The sequence below is a fragment of the Zootoca vivipara genome, chromosome 2 (assembly GCF_965207765.1).
Source record: "Zootoca vivipara chromosome 2, rZooViv2.hap1.1, whole genome shotgun sequence".
NCBI classification, from domain to species: domain Eukaryota; kingdom Metazoa; phylum Chordata; class Lepidosauria; order Squamata; family Lacertidae; genus Zootoca; species Zootoca vivipara.
The window spans coordinates 74,392,808-74,409,674 of record NC_142584.1 but is presented as its reverse complement, the minus strand read 5'-3'; the positions used below and the strand labels follow the sequence as shown (position 1 = coordinate 74,409,674).

The window sequence follows — 16,867 nt, the reverse complement described above, 5'->3', positions numbered from 1 at the left end:
CCCAAATTATTGCCTGTCAATTACAGTATCTAATCCATGTCAAGCTGCACATCTGATTTACACCAGTTCTCTTTTTCCCCCTTTAAAAAGGGGTTTTAAATGTAATATTTTACTAACACAATTATCCTCGCTGTGCCACACTGTAAGCCTTCTCTTACAGTTATTCAAAATATCAAAATGCAATTGAATTCTGAAAATTCCATGCACACAGCTGCAGAATGCATTGACAACTTTTGGATATATGTAGAGAAACCCCCTGCTTGGCAGGGGGTTGGACTGGATGGCCCTTGTGGTCTCTTCCAACTCTATGATTCTATGATTCTATAAACCTACCTATCCGCTCCGCTGAGACACTGTTTCCCCCTGTTTGAGCTTCTTGCCACAAATTTTCTTACAGAGGAAGGAGCTGCAATTGCACACTTCACACAACCTGAGAGTCCCTTTTCCTTTCAACTGCTCCCCACTGAATGACTGATTGGTGGGAGGGAACTCAGCAGGATTATGAAATTATGGGTCAGCAACTGGCCCATACACTGGGGGTTCCCAATTCCTGATCTAGAAGGATGATTCAATCCATCGCCACTTCTTCCCTTCCTCTCCAACACCCACTGCTCTGAATATGGAATTTCCCATTGACACACACATACCAGGCAATTCCAGGCAGAGGTGGGAGAGACAGCTGGTCTCAAATCCTGGAGAGCTGCTGTCCATCACCACTGAATTAGATAGACTGCTGTTCTGACTTGTTATAAAGCTGTTTCCTATGCTCCTACACACAACCATGCTAGGAGTTGGGTTCATGCAAAAACTATGTGCCTGCAAGTTATACACTGGATTGTGTTCTACACCTAGAAATTTATTCATTGATTTACAGGAAAACATAAAGCAGCAATTTTGTCTCAAGCAGAATCCTTAACGGCAACTTCCTGTATAGCAGTTTTCTAACTTCATGTGAAATAGCCACCTCTAGAAATCTGACTTGATCAAAAATGGTTTTCTATCCTACTTCAAAAACACTGTCATATTGTAAACATTTTGCAAACTTTTATACATGAGCTTGTTGTTTGTTGTTGTTTAGTCGTTTAGTCGTGTCTGACTCTTCGTGACCCCATGGACCAGAGCACGCCAGGCACTCCTGTCTTCCACTGATTCCCGCAGTTTGGTCAAACTCATGTTCGTAGCTTCAAGCTTAAAATGTATAAAACATGAGCTTAAAATGTATAAAACTTGTGAGTTTAATTTTAAAAAACAAAAATAACTTTCCAGTTTTAAATATAAATTCTAAACACAATACAGTATATATAAAAATCCAATTGAAATCAGTGGGAATCACATCAGTGGCCCTGACCCAGAAAGCCCTTGTACACATATGTATGGAACATGCACAACTAACGGGGCATTGCAGAGGCACCCCACCCCCCCAAAAAAGAACAACCAGAAAACGAAAAGAAACTCTGAAACCATTTTGGGTTAGAAAAAGGCACAACTTTATTTGATGAGCTTGCAACACTCCAAATGAACCAGTGCGAGAATTAGGCACATCGCATCGACATCTTATTGACAGACATACTTGAACAACAGTAATCCGGAGGCCGGAAGATCCAGAGAATGCAAACCAACTGTTTAACTTCTTGGCATTCTTCTTCTCTGTAGGCAATTACGTGGTTAGGGCTTGGAAAAATAGGTAAAATGATTAGTTTCCATTTGGGCTAAAACTCACAAGCTACAATGCAACACATTATTACTGAATGTACTTGAGCCCACTGAAACCAATGATCTAGACTGGCCATCTCATTGCACCTGTATTAGCAATGCTTTCCTTAAATCAATCTTTCCCAATTGTGAGTCTAGAGATTGTGGGGGAAAGAACCATCTCTTACCAGTGGTCATGTTGGCTATGGGTGATGGGGATTGTAGTCCAACAACATCTGAAAACACAAGGTTGGGGAAGACTGTTTTAAGGGCAAAATATCAGTATTAGGATTGCTGTGATAATCTGCTAGATTTAGTAATTGGTAGCTGGATGTGCAGACTCTTGCATAAACTAGGTGAAGAGGAGAAGCATACTGGTACTATATGTGCCCCTTTGTGCAAGTGTCTGTCAGCATTGCATTAATGGGACATGAATTACAACACACAGTCAAATGCCCATTAATTTCACAAGTACTGCAACAAGTGGTGTGTAATGTAACTCTGCAGGAGTGGAGCTGGGTTAGGATGTATATAGACATGAAGAAGCAAACGAATGATTTTGAGCCTCTGTAGCTGTTACTTTCTAGGTCAGTCCTTCCTCAAATTATTAATGTATTCATGCATTAAGGCAAGGCAGCAAAATATAAAAAAGATAGAACTGTAACGTAGCTTCCAATATTTCACATACATTTGCAGATACTGTATAAAATGCCAACCACGGGACATGTTCTGACCACTGTAACTCATAACAGTTTGCACACTGCTTTTCGGCGTGGAGGTGGGCGGAGGAAATAACCCTGCATGTGCATAAATGATTTGTAAATACAGGGCTATTTGAGACACTCCACAGCATCGCCATAGATACCCAAAAGCACAGGTAAGCAAAGAAAACTCCACAGAAATATACAGACTCACATCATGCATCCCTAAATTAGCACTGTTTGACCCATGCACCCCCCCCAAAAAAACCTGTTGCAGTGATGCTATCCCAATGACCCAGTTCAGTTTCAGATACATACTAGCAAGCCTAATTACCTGTGTCAAAGGCCAGTGTCCAAATCCCAAGATCCTGTACTGTATATCTGCCCAAGCTGTAACAAACTGCAAAAAACAAAAGGAATAATATAATATACTTCATCAACATAAAACTTCCAGCCTAACAAAGGACCATCAGAACACACAAAATATAGGAAAAGATAGACCTTGTAACAACCATGCCCAATCAGTGGAGGAGAGAAGCTGTCTGCAAAAGGGTGGTAAGGAAGGTAGTCCTCCTTCAAAGACAAGAACGGCTAGCAGCCTGCTTGTCCTTGAATCATGACAAAATGCACCCTCCAGGCAGTCTAAACCCCATGTCAGGATGCATTGTGTCTGCCATGCCCAAACAACCGGAGTCAACACATTGACCAACAACCTCCTGCCATTAATCATGTGGCACAGAAACTCAAGTATGGCTCCATTAAACCAGTGTGGTCAAACATTGCCACCAGAGCCTTTTTAAAATTATTTGTGGTGTAGTTTAAATGCCATATATATTGTACTGTAGCAACGTCCCCTCAGGAGTGGGTGTAACAGGCCTAACAGCATATATTTTCCTCCTTGTGAGCATTCATGGATCTGGGCTAATTCAGAATATTAGGTGTGTTTAAACTTTGAGTATAGCTGGACTGAGCACTCAAACCACATGAATTTCTGGTGAAGTGCAATGATCTACTAATGCGAATCTGAACTCAAATTGTCACTTTAACTTGTTACCAATTGCTTTTTTGAATCTGATATTTTGTATTTGGTGATTTAAATGAGATTAAATAAATTAAATTGATGGTTTAACAAAGTATTATCAAGTACAATAGTTAAACTATTTTAAAATACATCTATGTTGCACCAAACAGCAGTATAAATTAAATGCAGGCACTCAAGGTTTACATTTAAGGGAATCAAATATTACTTGATGGTTCTTATAACAGTAGAAGGTAAGTTGCTACTGAAATGGGAAACATAGGGCAATGATTTAAATATACATTTTTATATGGGCATATGGTAACTTATATGTCAAACCTTGAAATATGTCCTTCCATTGTCTCTCTAGGACAAGTTTTTATGTCAAACTGATTATATTCTTCATGCTTTGAGAAAAAGCAAGAAGCAGGGGACCAAGTCACTTATAACCAATGCAGAAAATAGTAATAGCTGAGTTAAATTATATCCCACACTGGTTCCATCATTTCCGTCTAGCATTAACATCCCTGGCATTGCTGCTGCTTATTCGACACACAGCTGTGGTGCCCCATTCAGAAAGCCAATATTTGCAAAGAATTACTTCAATGGCATCTTCCTGACAAAATAATGCAACCGACCCCATACAAAACCATTGGCTTAGACTTCTTCATATAGAAGTTCAGTTGGTTTCACTCTATCAACCCCAAAATGAGGCATGGGAAAATGACAACTCGTACTACTGTTTTCTTTTTTTAAATGATCCATTTAAATTTCTCTGTGTGAGCTGCTCTAACATTTTCACTCTGGGCGAATAGTGAAACCAAAGCCTCCATACTCATGATACAGTGCTGACAAAGTGGCCCTTCAGTTCAGAGATTATTACTGTTTTTCACGAGTCTCTGAAACTATCTCCACTGATAAGGCTTGCTAAACATTAAAAAATAAAATGGAAAGGGAGGAGTCAGGGCTACGCACGAGCTCATTATGTACTTTAATGTTATTGCAGTGGGAACATGAAGGAATCAAAAAGCTTTTGCAACTCTGTTTAACTTGAGCATTGATGAAGGTAGCCTCCTCTGTTTTAATGAGTAGAATGCACTTACCCTCTCCTGATTCTGTCAAGGCGGCTGCAAATATGGAACTATCCTTGAAGGAGTAACTTACGTGCTCTCTGCAGTAATACTTGGTAAGTGGTAACAAGTCTCATCTTTCTTTTTTAATAGAAAAGAAACCTCAGATGTTTTTGTATTGTCATGTGCCTCATCATTGCTGTTTTTTTTAAGAGGGAGGAAGAGGCAGCCTAAATAATGAAAAGTTGCACACAGAAATATGATACAAAAGGTGATTATAGAAAATGAATCTATCACGCAGCTGGATCTGTTGTGTGGTACCCTCATTACTATTTGGCAGGATACTGATGATGAAGCTAAATTGGTCAGACATGCTTACCAACTACAGAAGTGGTATAGTTGTCTCTATTCACACTCAGAAATATCAGGGAGAGGCTTATGACTTCCTAGCAGAGATCACTTCCTCTTTAAGGGGGCTAGCCTTCAACTTAGTGAACCACAACTGATCAGCAAGCAGCTCCCAAGAGAACATTGCCCCCAAATTCTTCAGTGCTCCAAAATATTTATAAGAATGTTAGAAGAGCCTGCTGGATCCGGACTTTGTCCCATCTAGTCCTGCATCCTGCTATAACAATGGCCAACCAGTTGCCTATCAGAGACCAGTAAGCTCGACCTGAGCACAGAAGTGCTCCCTTCCAGAGGTTTCCAGCAGCTGATATTCAGAAGGATATTGCCTCCAACTGCAAAGACAGAGCATAGCTATCATTTATAAGTGTCTGGTATTAAGTGCATTGAAAAATACATGTGTTGTTTCAACTGACAGTGGAAATAAAGAAGGATGTTATATTCAGACTTTTATTGTTCATGCTGCTTTGTGAATTTATTACTTTTTTTTCAATTTCCACTTGTGCTCCTGCCAGGAGATAGCTATTAGGCAGTAAGCAGCAAGAGTAAAACGTTATCATTTTGTTTCAAACTATAAAATAATTTACATCACATAATTTTACTGTTGTGTTTTTTGTTTTTGTTTTTTTGTTTTTGAAACCACAAACATTCCAGCATCACACTGTAGGAATAACAATAGAAAGCATAACCTTTTGCATAGTATTAAATGAACAGAGACAGTAAGTTCTTTATTTACAATTATTGTCTAGATTTAAAAAATTCATAAAAACAGATGAATAAACATATAGGAATAATGACCCCTAGTGGGATGAATTGCCAAATGTACTGCTGTATTTTTTCCACAAATCTCATGCTTTTAGGTACAGTACGCAGAGAGCAAGCATTTTATGTATTGCAGTGAATTTCAACATATAGACCATTTTGGTTTTTTGATCCATTCTTCCCATCACAGAGAGACCAAGCAATTAAGAAAGGGAACAAGGTGCAAAGCTTGTAGTTGAAAGGCTATGAGCTCATCTGCCCCCCAAAAAAGTCTGTTTATCTCATATATATATGAGAGAGAGAGCATGGTTTCTGATGACAGAATCCGAAGTTTCCTATGCATCACAGTTAATATATATGTTAATATATATTGTCTTTTTCTTTCTTTTTAAACTATATATGTACAGAATGAAATATTGGTTTCTTTTTAACAGTTTTTCAAGTCTCAAATAGTACCCTACTAGTTATTAAGAATCGTATTACAATGCGCACACACAGAAAATGAAATGAAAATCAAAAAAGTATCTGATGAAAATCAAGCTTGAAATAAAAGGCAAATCATCAATATTAAGATGTTAGGGAGCAAAATATTCCAGTGCCAACAATTTTGTAGTTTCTTCAGCCCAGAGCTACATGCTTTCCCCTGTAAATAGACTTTATTGTATTTCAAATATAGTATCCCAAGGAGATCATAGAACCTCAGTGTTACACAAAAGTTAGTTGCTGTTATTTACAATCCAGGGATAAACCCTGCCTACCTGTCAGTCAGTTTGATTTTAAGAATAAGCTGGTCAACTGGACTGTCATGCCAGCTTTGAGATTTAAGAAGCAGGTAACACTGTCTGTTGAGAAGAGGGTTGTGTAAGCCTGGGAAGGTTTGCTGTTCAGCCAGACGTTTGGATCAGAGTGAATTATGTAGAGCCAAAAGACATTAAAAGCTTATTACGAAAGTCCGGAAGCTGGCAATTCAAAGTGGTTAGAACTTTACCTGGCAAAATAGTTCTGATATGCCCTCAAAACATTAGTCATCTGAAACTGTAGTTGGCCAGGAATCTCATCTTGTCTGAAGAGTTTCTGTCTTGCAATAGTTCTTTCGACTACAGTTGTTCCACCTTATTAGACAACTTTAAAACAGCAGGCAATATAACAACATATAAAGTTTTCAAGCTGATTTAAAGGGCTTTCCCCCGAACTCTTCTGGCATAATTGATCATATTAATCAAAATGTCTTTTGCACTGTACAAGTTTATGGAAAAGATCATATGCTGAAAAGTCTTGAAGCAAACCTTGTATTAAATACAAAAGTCATTTATGAAAAATCTGTGACCCACAAAGTGCTTTGCATTCAAGTGGTTGACATAGCAATTATATAAGCTTTTAAATTACCAGGGCTGTTACCATCTTGAAGAAAAAAAAGAAATCTCACCCAGAATATTGCAGTTGTTTACAATGGCTTTCAGTGTAGAAAGCACACTACAAGGGAAAAATAACATTAGTGGATTTGCTATAATATACTTTTGTGACTATAGGAAGACAAGCTTGGTTTAAAAATAATCACACAAAGCACATTTCAGTATACACTTCATAAAGTTTCATTCAGGTCTACATAGTGCAGAAAATGATATTATTTTTCTTTTTAAATGTGAAAGCAACAAACCATAGTGGTTCTCATCCAAAATGCCAACAGCCCATATTTTTCAAGAAATAAATGACTACATTTCTAATGGAATAGAATCCAGCACACAGTATTTCAACATTAGTTTGATCTTCATACAAAGCCAAATATAACTTATTTTTGAACTGATATTCAGAAACTCCACTGAGGTTTATTATAATCTTTTAAAAAAAATATGTTTAAGAAGCCATTGCCATACACTTAAATAATGAAATGGCCTCATCATTAAGTATTGCATCAAAATAAGGTCAAATAATTCATTAAAAAAGAGAGAGCAAAAAACCTGATCATTTAAATGTGTATTTAAAACAAAGGAAGCCTTTCTGTTTCATCACCCTCTATATAGGATCACAATGCTACATCCAATATATTATATTTTGGCTTCTTTTGTTATTTGCTAGCAATATCTACATTATTTAACAAACAAAAAAAGAAAAACCTATCAGGCAAAAATCTGATCACAGTTGTAATAAAACATCCAGGGTGCCATATTACAGAAATTTTCATTGAATTGAGCTATTTGAATATTATCTCGGCAGGAAGTGCTGTCTTAATCCTACAAATAGTTAAGGATATTATCTACAGTTCTGTAAACAAATTACATTCTTTATTTTTAGGACATAAATAAGTTAAAATATAGCAATTTGAGCAGAAAAAGGCAACATGCCAACAAAGAAACTTTATATATATCTATATCTACATCTGTATATAGATATAAATATATATATGGATATATACACATATATAATTATATTATGTATATATTTATATATTTCTATATATAGTCTCATAAATGCTTATTTTAGGTTCCTCTGTCCAACTGGTGCAAATCTACTGTGCAAGTTAAGCGTTGCAACTTCAAAAAAAATATTTAAATTAATCTATACAACTGAGTCCATGCCACACAAGCATTTAAAAAAAAAAACTCACAGACCAGTGAATTGGATAAATAGCCTCAAAGAAGTCCCCTGCATTTCCTGCTTAAGGAATAAAAAGAAGGGAAGGTTGGAAGTGGGTAGTACATTCATGCAGGAGGGCATTGTTTTTGTTTGTTTCTGTAGGGGGGGAGCAAGAGGGGAATATGTAAATCAGCCATATGTAAATCCCCCAAAACCATCATGATCAGTGGTTCGTTCTGTCCCCCCCTCTCTCAAAGTGAACAGGAGTTCAAACAGCTTCTCAGCCAGCATTGTTTATACATATCTCTCTATGTATATATTTATATTAATATTTTTGCAGTGACATTTTCAGCTAAAGTGATGTCTCCAGGCTATGGATCGGGCTTCCTGGACTAGAAGAGGTAGCTGATTTACTTGTATCAGTTGTAAGGTTTATTCCACTGTCAATAGCACTATTGTTCTTGTTCAGTGAAGACGGTGGACTTGGGTTTTGCTTGAGTGCAGGGTCTTCTTCTAGTTCTGTGTCGTCAATGAGAGGGATATGGGGCTGGGAATCTTCTATCCTAAATTCAGGATGAGTCATAAAGTTGTGAATGGAGGTTCTAGATTCTGGTTTTTCTAACCCTTCATAGAGAGAGCTACGGAATGCCTTCACGACGCGGATCTGAGAGGAGGGAAAAGATAGAAAAGATGTCAGTGGTAACTGCTTTTTCAAAACATCTCATTATGATTTAGATTTTTTTGTTTTGGTGAAAAAATGTGGCATATGGTTAGGGCAGAGCAGGCAGCTGTAGTCCATAGTCTCTGGATGCTAAATGCATAAACAAGTGGCTCAGGTTTGTGCATTTTAGGTGTCTGAATCAACTGCAATGTTAAAACCATATGAGATTAAAGCCATCAGAACTGTTCCCAGAACTGATGGAAAGCATTGGTTAAAGAAAGCAAACATCCACTCATGTGATATTTCCCTAGTAAAAGACAAGCCATGTTAATTCAAATGCAAATGTAGAACCATGCATGTTGATAGTTTGCAGTGAATAATTAAGAAAGCTTTTAATTTATTCTTTAAAAAGTTTCATTTATATAGGGAAAAAAAACCCCAACACAAAACAAAGTGTATGTCTCAAACGAGAAAGCACAAAACATAGACACAGTTGGATGGATGGATAGGTATGAGAGACAAACATAGGAGCCAAATGTAAGAACAGAGCATAGGTTTTTGAAAAAAGCAAGATCTAAATGAAGCAGCCGAAAGCACGCACACACACGCACACACAAAGCCAAGCAGACAAAATACTTAGGCAAAAACATGCTATACAGGAAAAAGTCACAGTAATCACATAAACACAGCTAACTGGCACACAACAACTACACTTGGAAGCCTGGATAATGTGAACATGTAATTGTTGATACAACTTTTATTTTTTTCTTCATGCATATGTGAGGTAAACACTCGAGTATAGACCCACTGTTCTAGCCATTTGTTTTTAAAATAACTTATTAATAAACAATTAAGACTAGCAGATTATATAGTGATTATTGGGTTTCACATAATTGAATTACAAAAGTCCGATGCCTTCATTTTCTGTGTCTCACTTATGAACATCATGCATAAAGTTAAGTGCATAAGGTGGTACATTTTTATGCCTCATCTGCAGTACTTGATGTTCATTTAGTTATGCCAAGATATTTTCTTGCCTTTCCATCACTAAGCCATAAGAACATGGGAAAGCCAGGTGCTTAATAGAAGTAATGTTCGGATGGCCCACCAATTAATTATGCCTGCACTGAGCTGCAGGAAGAGCAGGATGCATTGCTGAGTCAGCAAAGGACAAATAGTTCTCCGTGACCAGAAACAGGAGAGCATTCTAGATTCCTTCCAGAAGTGGCTTGCCTGGTGGGCTCTTGCCTAAGCAGAGGCTTCTACTATGTTATTAGTGAGAAAAGACAGGATTTCTTGAAGGAAAGAATTAGCAAGGAAAAAACAGAATGGCAAGTATGTGAATTGTTGGGAAATGTATTATGACTATAAATGAATTCTAGAGTTGTTGAGCTTTTTATTTTTCTCCTAATTATGAGTGAGGTATTAATGCTAATCTGAATGAGGTACTAATGGCAAATGTATTGAGCAAGGGATGCTCGCCTGAAAACGGGTGAAGAATTTTTAATCTCTGGGGCCTTTTAGAAATGTTTGAGTGTTTTATTTGTTTTCTGACATTTGCACCCCACCGTTCTTCCATCATGAAAAAACAATCTGGCATGGATGCCTCAACCACCCATACACAAACCACCTTAGCTTTTGCAAAGCGGTAGTCTCATGTACCTTCTGAGTACAGATTACACATATCCAACATGGCACATGCTTGGTTCTGAACCATGACTTTTATTATTCTTTGTGCTGGAGGTCTTGTGTCTTTAAATTGCATTTTATCATTCTATGCTGTAATCTGTCAATGTCATAGAGGGGAATTATTTATTACTATAGTAAATAAATAATGTGTGCCAGTTATGATCCACAGCATATGGAAATGCTCGATTGACAATACTGTGAGATCTTGCCCAAATCTTAATGGAACCCACCATTGTTGCTGCTGCTTCAAGAGCACCACTGAATACCCCAGTTAGGGAAGCTTCAGCAGCAGGAGGGCAGTGGTGGTGGTGGGGATTGCCTTTCCCTTTTGCCTCATGTGGCAGAATGAGATACACAACTCCTGTGGGTAGGAAGCCTGTTCTATCTTGCCCCTGCAGGCCCAGGTGGCTTCGGTGGCACAGAGGGCTGATTTCCAGCTCTGACTAGTTCACCAGCTCAGCCATTCCAGGATAGTGATAGTAAGGCAACAGTGATTCACTCTCTGGAACCTTCCCGTTTAGAATCTGACATTATGGACTGTGACATGATATTCTGATATTTTATCTTTGCATTTGTCACCTACCCTGGGGGTTTGCAACAAGGGGTGGGATATACAACTTAAAAATAAATAAAAAATACAGGATTGGAACAAGCATATGTATATATCTTGCATATATAATGTTTTTTATAATGTTTTATAACTGGGGAGCCACTGCCAGTCAGGGAGCTGGCAACCTAAGGCCCATGGGCCACAAGCGACTCACGGGGGTCGTTTAAATGGCCTATGAGCTGCCTCCGAACCGAGCCGCCCACTTGGCGAGTCCCCGCGCACTGTCTTTTTGCAGCACCAGAAATCGCGACTACGCAGACACTGAAAATCGTGTCTGCGCAGACGCCGGAAATTGCGTCTGTGCAGACGCAGACACCGCTCGCAATCCAGCCAACAAAGGGATCTCTGCTGGTGTGAACTGGCCCAGGCAGGGTAAACCTTGCCGACCCCTGAACTGGAGCAATGGCATGACTTTGTTATAAGGCAATTTACCAAAGCAGTACTTCTCCTCAGAAGTAATATGCGTTGCCTAAATCACTATGATCAACAATCTCTTCAAGTAGAAGATACTTATAGGCATCAGCATGAACCTAGCCTGTTTCCGAATAATTTGGGATTCTGACCTGAGAACTTTTAAAAGAAGGACACATTAGGAAAAATATTTTATGTGCTAGTGCCATACTTCTAAACTCCTTTGTGAGCTGGGTGGGATGGGGGTGGGGAGGTTTAGTGATTCTCCAGGAGTCCTTCTAAGGAAGGGTAAATCACAAAATTCTGTTGCATGCTGAACTATGCCTTTGATCATTGGCCATGCTGGCTGGGGCTTATGATACAGCCATATCTAACAATATCTAACAATATCTGGAGGGTCACTTTATAATTAGGGTCTCCTGAAGTTATATTAAAAGGAAGAAAATGCTATATAGTTTAATTAGATCACTAAACTGAGAGTTGCAAGGATTAAAGATGTAGCCTTTCGGGCTATTTCATTATATAGGCAGGTTTTAATGACACTCATATAAGATTGTATGTGTGCTTGCTTTCCATGTACATGTGGGGACATACCAGAAATAGATATTGACTACATGGCGATCATGTAATGGACAGTGTTCATGAAACGGACAATGCCAAGAGATGATAGACGATGATGTACAGCTCTCTTTTCTCACAGGAATGGAGACAACAGGAAAAAATGAACTGCTCTTAACACGGGATTACGGGTGGGGTTAAGGACAACACTTCAGGACATTTTGACATGGCTTTTAAGTTTCCACTTCTTTCTTCTCTGCTGCTGTAATAAAAAGTGCTTCAATTTTGCCCCACACTGAAAGTGAGACATAGATATTTGCATCCAGCAAAGAAAAGATAAGTAAATACATTTTTAGATACTGCAGATTTTTACCTCCATTGAAGAACAAAACACCACCCTGATAGAATATCACTCCTAAGTACAATGCCATTTAATTATGCAGGACCAGTTTTCAGATGTACTACAGTAGGTAGCATATGGGCTTATACTCGAATGTTTACCTGGCTTCATATAAGCCAAGTATCTTGAGTTTGGTTCACATTCATTGTCAGGCTCAAGGTTAAAGACTCACAACCTCTTTTTATTTCACTCTCTCCTGCTGAACCCTTTTGTCCAGTGATCTCTAGCCCTCTGGGAAAACAAACACATTTAATATTCAGAAAGTAGAGAGTTGGGCACTACAAAAGTAAATATTGCAATTTTATTGAAAGGACAGTAAGGAGGTTAGTTTATAAATGTAAACATGAAGTCCGTTTTGCCAAGAGATGCCAACTCTTAGGTTTAACTGCTTCTATTTTTAGTTAAGGATGTGGTTGTGCAAAGGCAAGTCTTATGTTGACTTAACTGTAGTCAGATTTCTCTTCATTTTGAAATAAGTTCAGAGCACTGAAAATATTCAGGGCCATTTCACCCTCAATTGCACATCAGCAAGAGGACTTCGAGAGTACAGTAATGTACACAGGGTGTTTTCATGAACTGGCATCACTGTGTAGGTGCTGTATTTAAAGCTACAGCAACATCTGGGGGCACATTTTCAAGCCAATACACCACAGCAATGGCATGAGCATCATATGGAAGTAGTAGTTCAGACAAGTGCCATTAGTATAGAAAAATAATCCTTCCACTCTCAACATATTTCAAAAAGAATGAAAAAACAATGCAGATTATATAATCACTGTTTGCTAGAATTTCATGGGAAACAATGAATTGTGCATTACTTAGTGATAGGATGGGGTCCACTCACAGACTCACTAACTCAGTGCTTTGCTTGGTGTGGTAAAGGACCCCTGGACAGTTAAGTCTAGTCAAAATCAACTATGGGGTGTGGTGCTCAACTCTGCTTTCAAGCCAAGGGAGCTGGCGTTCATCCACAGACAGCTTTCCGGGTCATGTGGCCAGAATGTCTAAAACGCTTCTGGCATAATGGGACACTGTGATGGAAGCCAGAGCATACGGAAACTTGGTGTGTGTAAATGTACATCAATAGCATTTATGCTCACTTCCAAAACCCCTTTCCTCCTTCCAAAAAGAAAATAAAGTGGGGGAGGAAAATACTACTGGGATGAGAGATACAAAGCGTAGAGGGTCTGTGGGTCAGTGTCCCATAATGTTATTGTCTTCTTTTTAATGCTAGAAGGACTATCAAGAGAAGTAAAAGCTCTCTCCTTTTTCTCCGTGGTGGAAGATTGTTTTTAAAACAAAAAACCCTGCATCTTAGCTAATGGAGTTCAAAATTAGCAATATGTTTAAAGCCTCTCCAACCCCCCAAAACAACGTCACTGCAATGTTCAGCTTATAATATCACACATTGGTATGGCTTTGCACAACCAACAACCTAACCAAAATATTTTACAGGAAATGGGACTCCAAATCTAATTTTGAAAATGTAGCGTTACAATATATATATAGTGATACCTCTTAGCTAAAATTTTAAAACTAAAGCAGCAGCAAGTTATCTTTTAATAAGTTAGAAGAGAAGGATAAAGGAGATTAAATGACAGGTGGAAGAAAAATGTGCAATTTTTACATGCTCCGAGTCTGCAAGTAGAGTTAGCTTCCAATGCCAGCTACAGCAGGAGTATCAGTCGCAGTGGCAGTAGCATGGAAGGATGGTGTATGCAGTTCTTTGGGTTTCATATCCTATATACTGGTTCCTGCACGCTTTTTAAAGTTACTGGAACATATGACCAGCTAGTTGCATAGAATGGTTTGCTGATATTCAACTACAGCAGCCCACTTGCATGACAGACTTCTGTTCACACAAACAGGACTTATCCTTTCTCTCCTTCTAGCCAGAGAGTTGCAGACGCCCCCCCCCCCCCGAGAAGAATGGGGCTGGCGCTGCAGAAAAGCAGAGAAAGGAAAAGTGAAGCTGCACGTGGTGGTGTGAATTTGAGTCTTGCCCAATATTTTTTAGTGCAATCTGGTTAAAAAAAACAGTCAAAGGTTCTAACATGCATACATAACTATTTCTTTTTTGCCTCAAAACTCTTTATAAATGTTTAAGTGGTTTAAAAATGTAGTTAAATGCAATTGCAGAAAAATAATAACCATGGGATAACAACTTTCATGTGACTATGCATGCAAGTTTTATACTTGTTCAGTTACCACAGATAATGTGAAAGCAATAGCTGGCAAGGGAAGCAATCTTATTGTAACTCTAGTAGTTTTGTTAAAGGCACATATTTACCAAATTAATATTATCAGTGGTTGCCCACTTGTGGAAACTCTCCCACAGAGGCACACCCTGTATAGGAAAGTCTTTTAATGTAGAATGTTTTATTATGCTATTATATATGTTGGAAGTCGCCCAGAATGACTGGGGCAACCCAGTCAGATGGGTAGGGGACAAATAATAAAGTTATTATTATCTTTCTATATATTTTAGGTGCCAGGCAAATACTTTTCTCTTTACCTGTTCTTTTGGCTTAATTTGAAGGGTGGCATTGTGGCTTCCTTTAGTGGGTGAGAGCTGTAGGTTCTGCCTGTGTAGCTCTGTTTTTAGGTTTTTATTGCTTTTAATGTGTGTTGCTGAAAGTCTCTGTCAGGATAAAGGTAGGTCAAATAATAATAATAAAAATAATAATAAACAGATTTAAATAAAATAATGATTATGATGCTGTAATGGGTTTGAAATGTTTAATTCGTGTTTATGTGTAAAGCCTGTATCAGACCTTGAAAATGTGATCAAGATCCATGTGTACTGGATTGTGTGTATGTGAACCCACTTCTGACACCAGTGTTACATGCCACCCCAATATTTGCTGAGCGGTAGCAAGATTCCAGGGCCCCCTGGGGGGTGACCCAGGACCGTGTTTCCGTTGGGAGTTCAGACACAGGAGAGGCTGTAGTGTTTTAAGATATATGGTTTATTTTACACATATATACAACATTTAGCCTTTGATGGAGGACTGCACAGCAGCAGTACCTCAAAACGCCACCTTATCCTTACGGCAGAATCACCAGCCTCCTTTTTGATCAGCAGGCTATCTTGGTCTCCAGGGCACATGCAAGCATACCGGTAATTCCTTGTCTGCTTCCTTGTACCATCTTTTAATGGTTTATGTTTTATTGTGTTTTTAATATTTTGTTGGGAGCTGCCCAGAGTGACTGGGGCAACCCATTCAGATGGATGGAATATAAATAATGAAATTATTTATTATATTATTATTTCTACTAATTTATTTGCCGCCTTACTCATTCACATTCTAATGGCTAGAACTTTTGATGCGCTGAAGTACTAATGGTTAATTCCCCCAGGCTCACCTAACAAAGGAGTTTGTTTGACTTCATCAGTACTAGTTGATTGACTAGGATTAAAGGCTGATATACACTTAGGATGTTTACCTAGGTTAATTAACTCTTCAGATACTAATTGCTGGTGTTCAGAAGTAGGTCCACACACACATCTTCCAATACACATGAATCTTGATTACATTCTCAAGGTTTGATAGAAAGTGTTTACACATAAAAACTAATTAAACACCTCAAACCCCTTACATTACTTGGTTATAATGCACACTGAGACTGTCTTAGAACACATCCCAGTTATAACGAACAAGTTCTAATTAAATCCTAATAGTTACCAAACCTAAATATTTAGCATCTATTACGTTACTCTTCACTGATGGAATACATTTAGGGATGGTGCACACATAGGAAATTCTTTACATCTTAATTTGGTTGTTGATTATTTATAGGTTTTTTTTTTACAGGGTATAATGTTTGCTATTTATTTGAATAGGATTGTATCCAAAGATGGAAGGCTCTTTGATCTAACAATAGCTTTCATCCTCAGAAAGGAGAATTAAGTTTATGTTCACCCTCCTCCCTGCAGGGGGTTTGGGGAACTTTGGAACAGTGTCGTTGTTTGGGGGGGGGGTTGCAGGGGTGGGAAGTAAGTTGGCAAAAATAGTCTCCTTCCCTGTTCCACCGATAAAAGCCTGCACTGGACCAAAGAGTCTTCCAAGTCTTCCGTTAGTGGAGGCACAACACTGGTTACAACCGGAAGTATTCAGTAGTGAACTGCATAGATAACAGTATTAAAGAAATGGGCGTGATAATAGATTTAATAGAACAATTTACTATCTCGGAGCATGTGTGAGAAGATTCCTGTTTTATGTGTTTTCAAGTGTTGTCTTCATAAAATATAGTCCAATATTTTATAAAGCAAAGCAGCCTTGGAAAGATGAGGCAACAGGAGATGCAGTTTACAA

At 38.4% G+C, this 16,867-nt stretch overlaps 1 protein-coding gene and 1 long non-coding RNA gene across 15 annotated transcripts in view; both read right to left on the bottom strand.

Annotated features, from left to right (window-relative positions):
- Positions 1 to 1,470: 1,470 nt before the first annotated feature.
- On the bottom strand, positions 1,471 to 2,721 carry LOC148686921 (uncharacterized). The gene is made up of 2 exons (XR_015948450.1): positions 1,881 to 2,721; positions 1,471 to 1,671 (listed from the first exon to the last, which is right to left on the bottom strand). It is a non-coding gene; the product is annotated as an uncharacterized LOC148686921 (long non-coding RNA).
- Positions 2,722 to 5,318: 2,597 nt separating this feature from the next.
- The window catches only part of ATP2B2 (ATPase plasma membrane Ca2+ transporting 2), a 377,677-nt gene continuing 366,128 nt past the window's right edge, over positions 5,319 to 16,867 (bottom strand). For 13 of the 14 annotated variants that reach the window (XM_060271474.2, XM_088663219.1, XM_060271476.2 and 10 more), the window contains one exon: positions 5,319 to 8,886. In XM_060271474.2, coding sequence (XP_060127457.1) covers positions 8,575 to 8,886 — 312 coding nt within the window. In that variant the 3' untranslated portion in view covers positions 5,319 to 8,574. Of the gene's footprint in view, positions 8,887 to 12,726; positions 12,783 to 16,867 lie in introns of all 14 variants that reach the window. The other variant, XM_060271483.2, reaches the window with a different exon arrangement.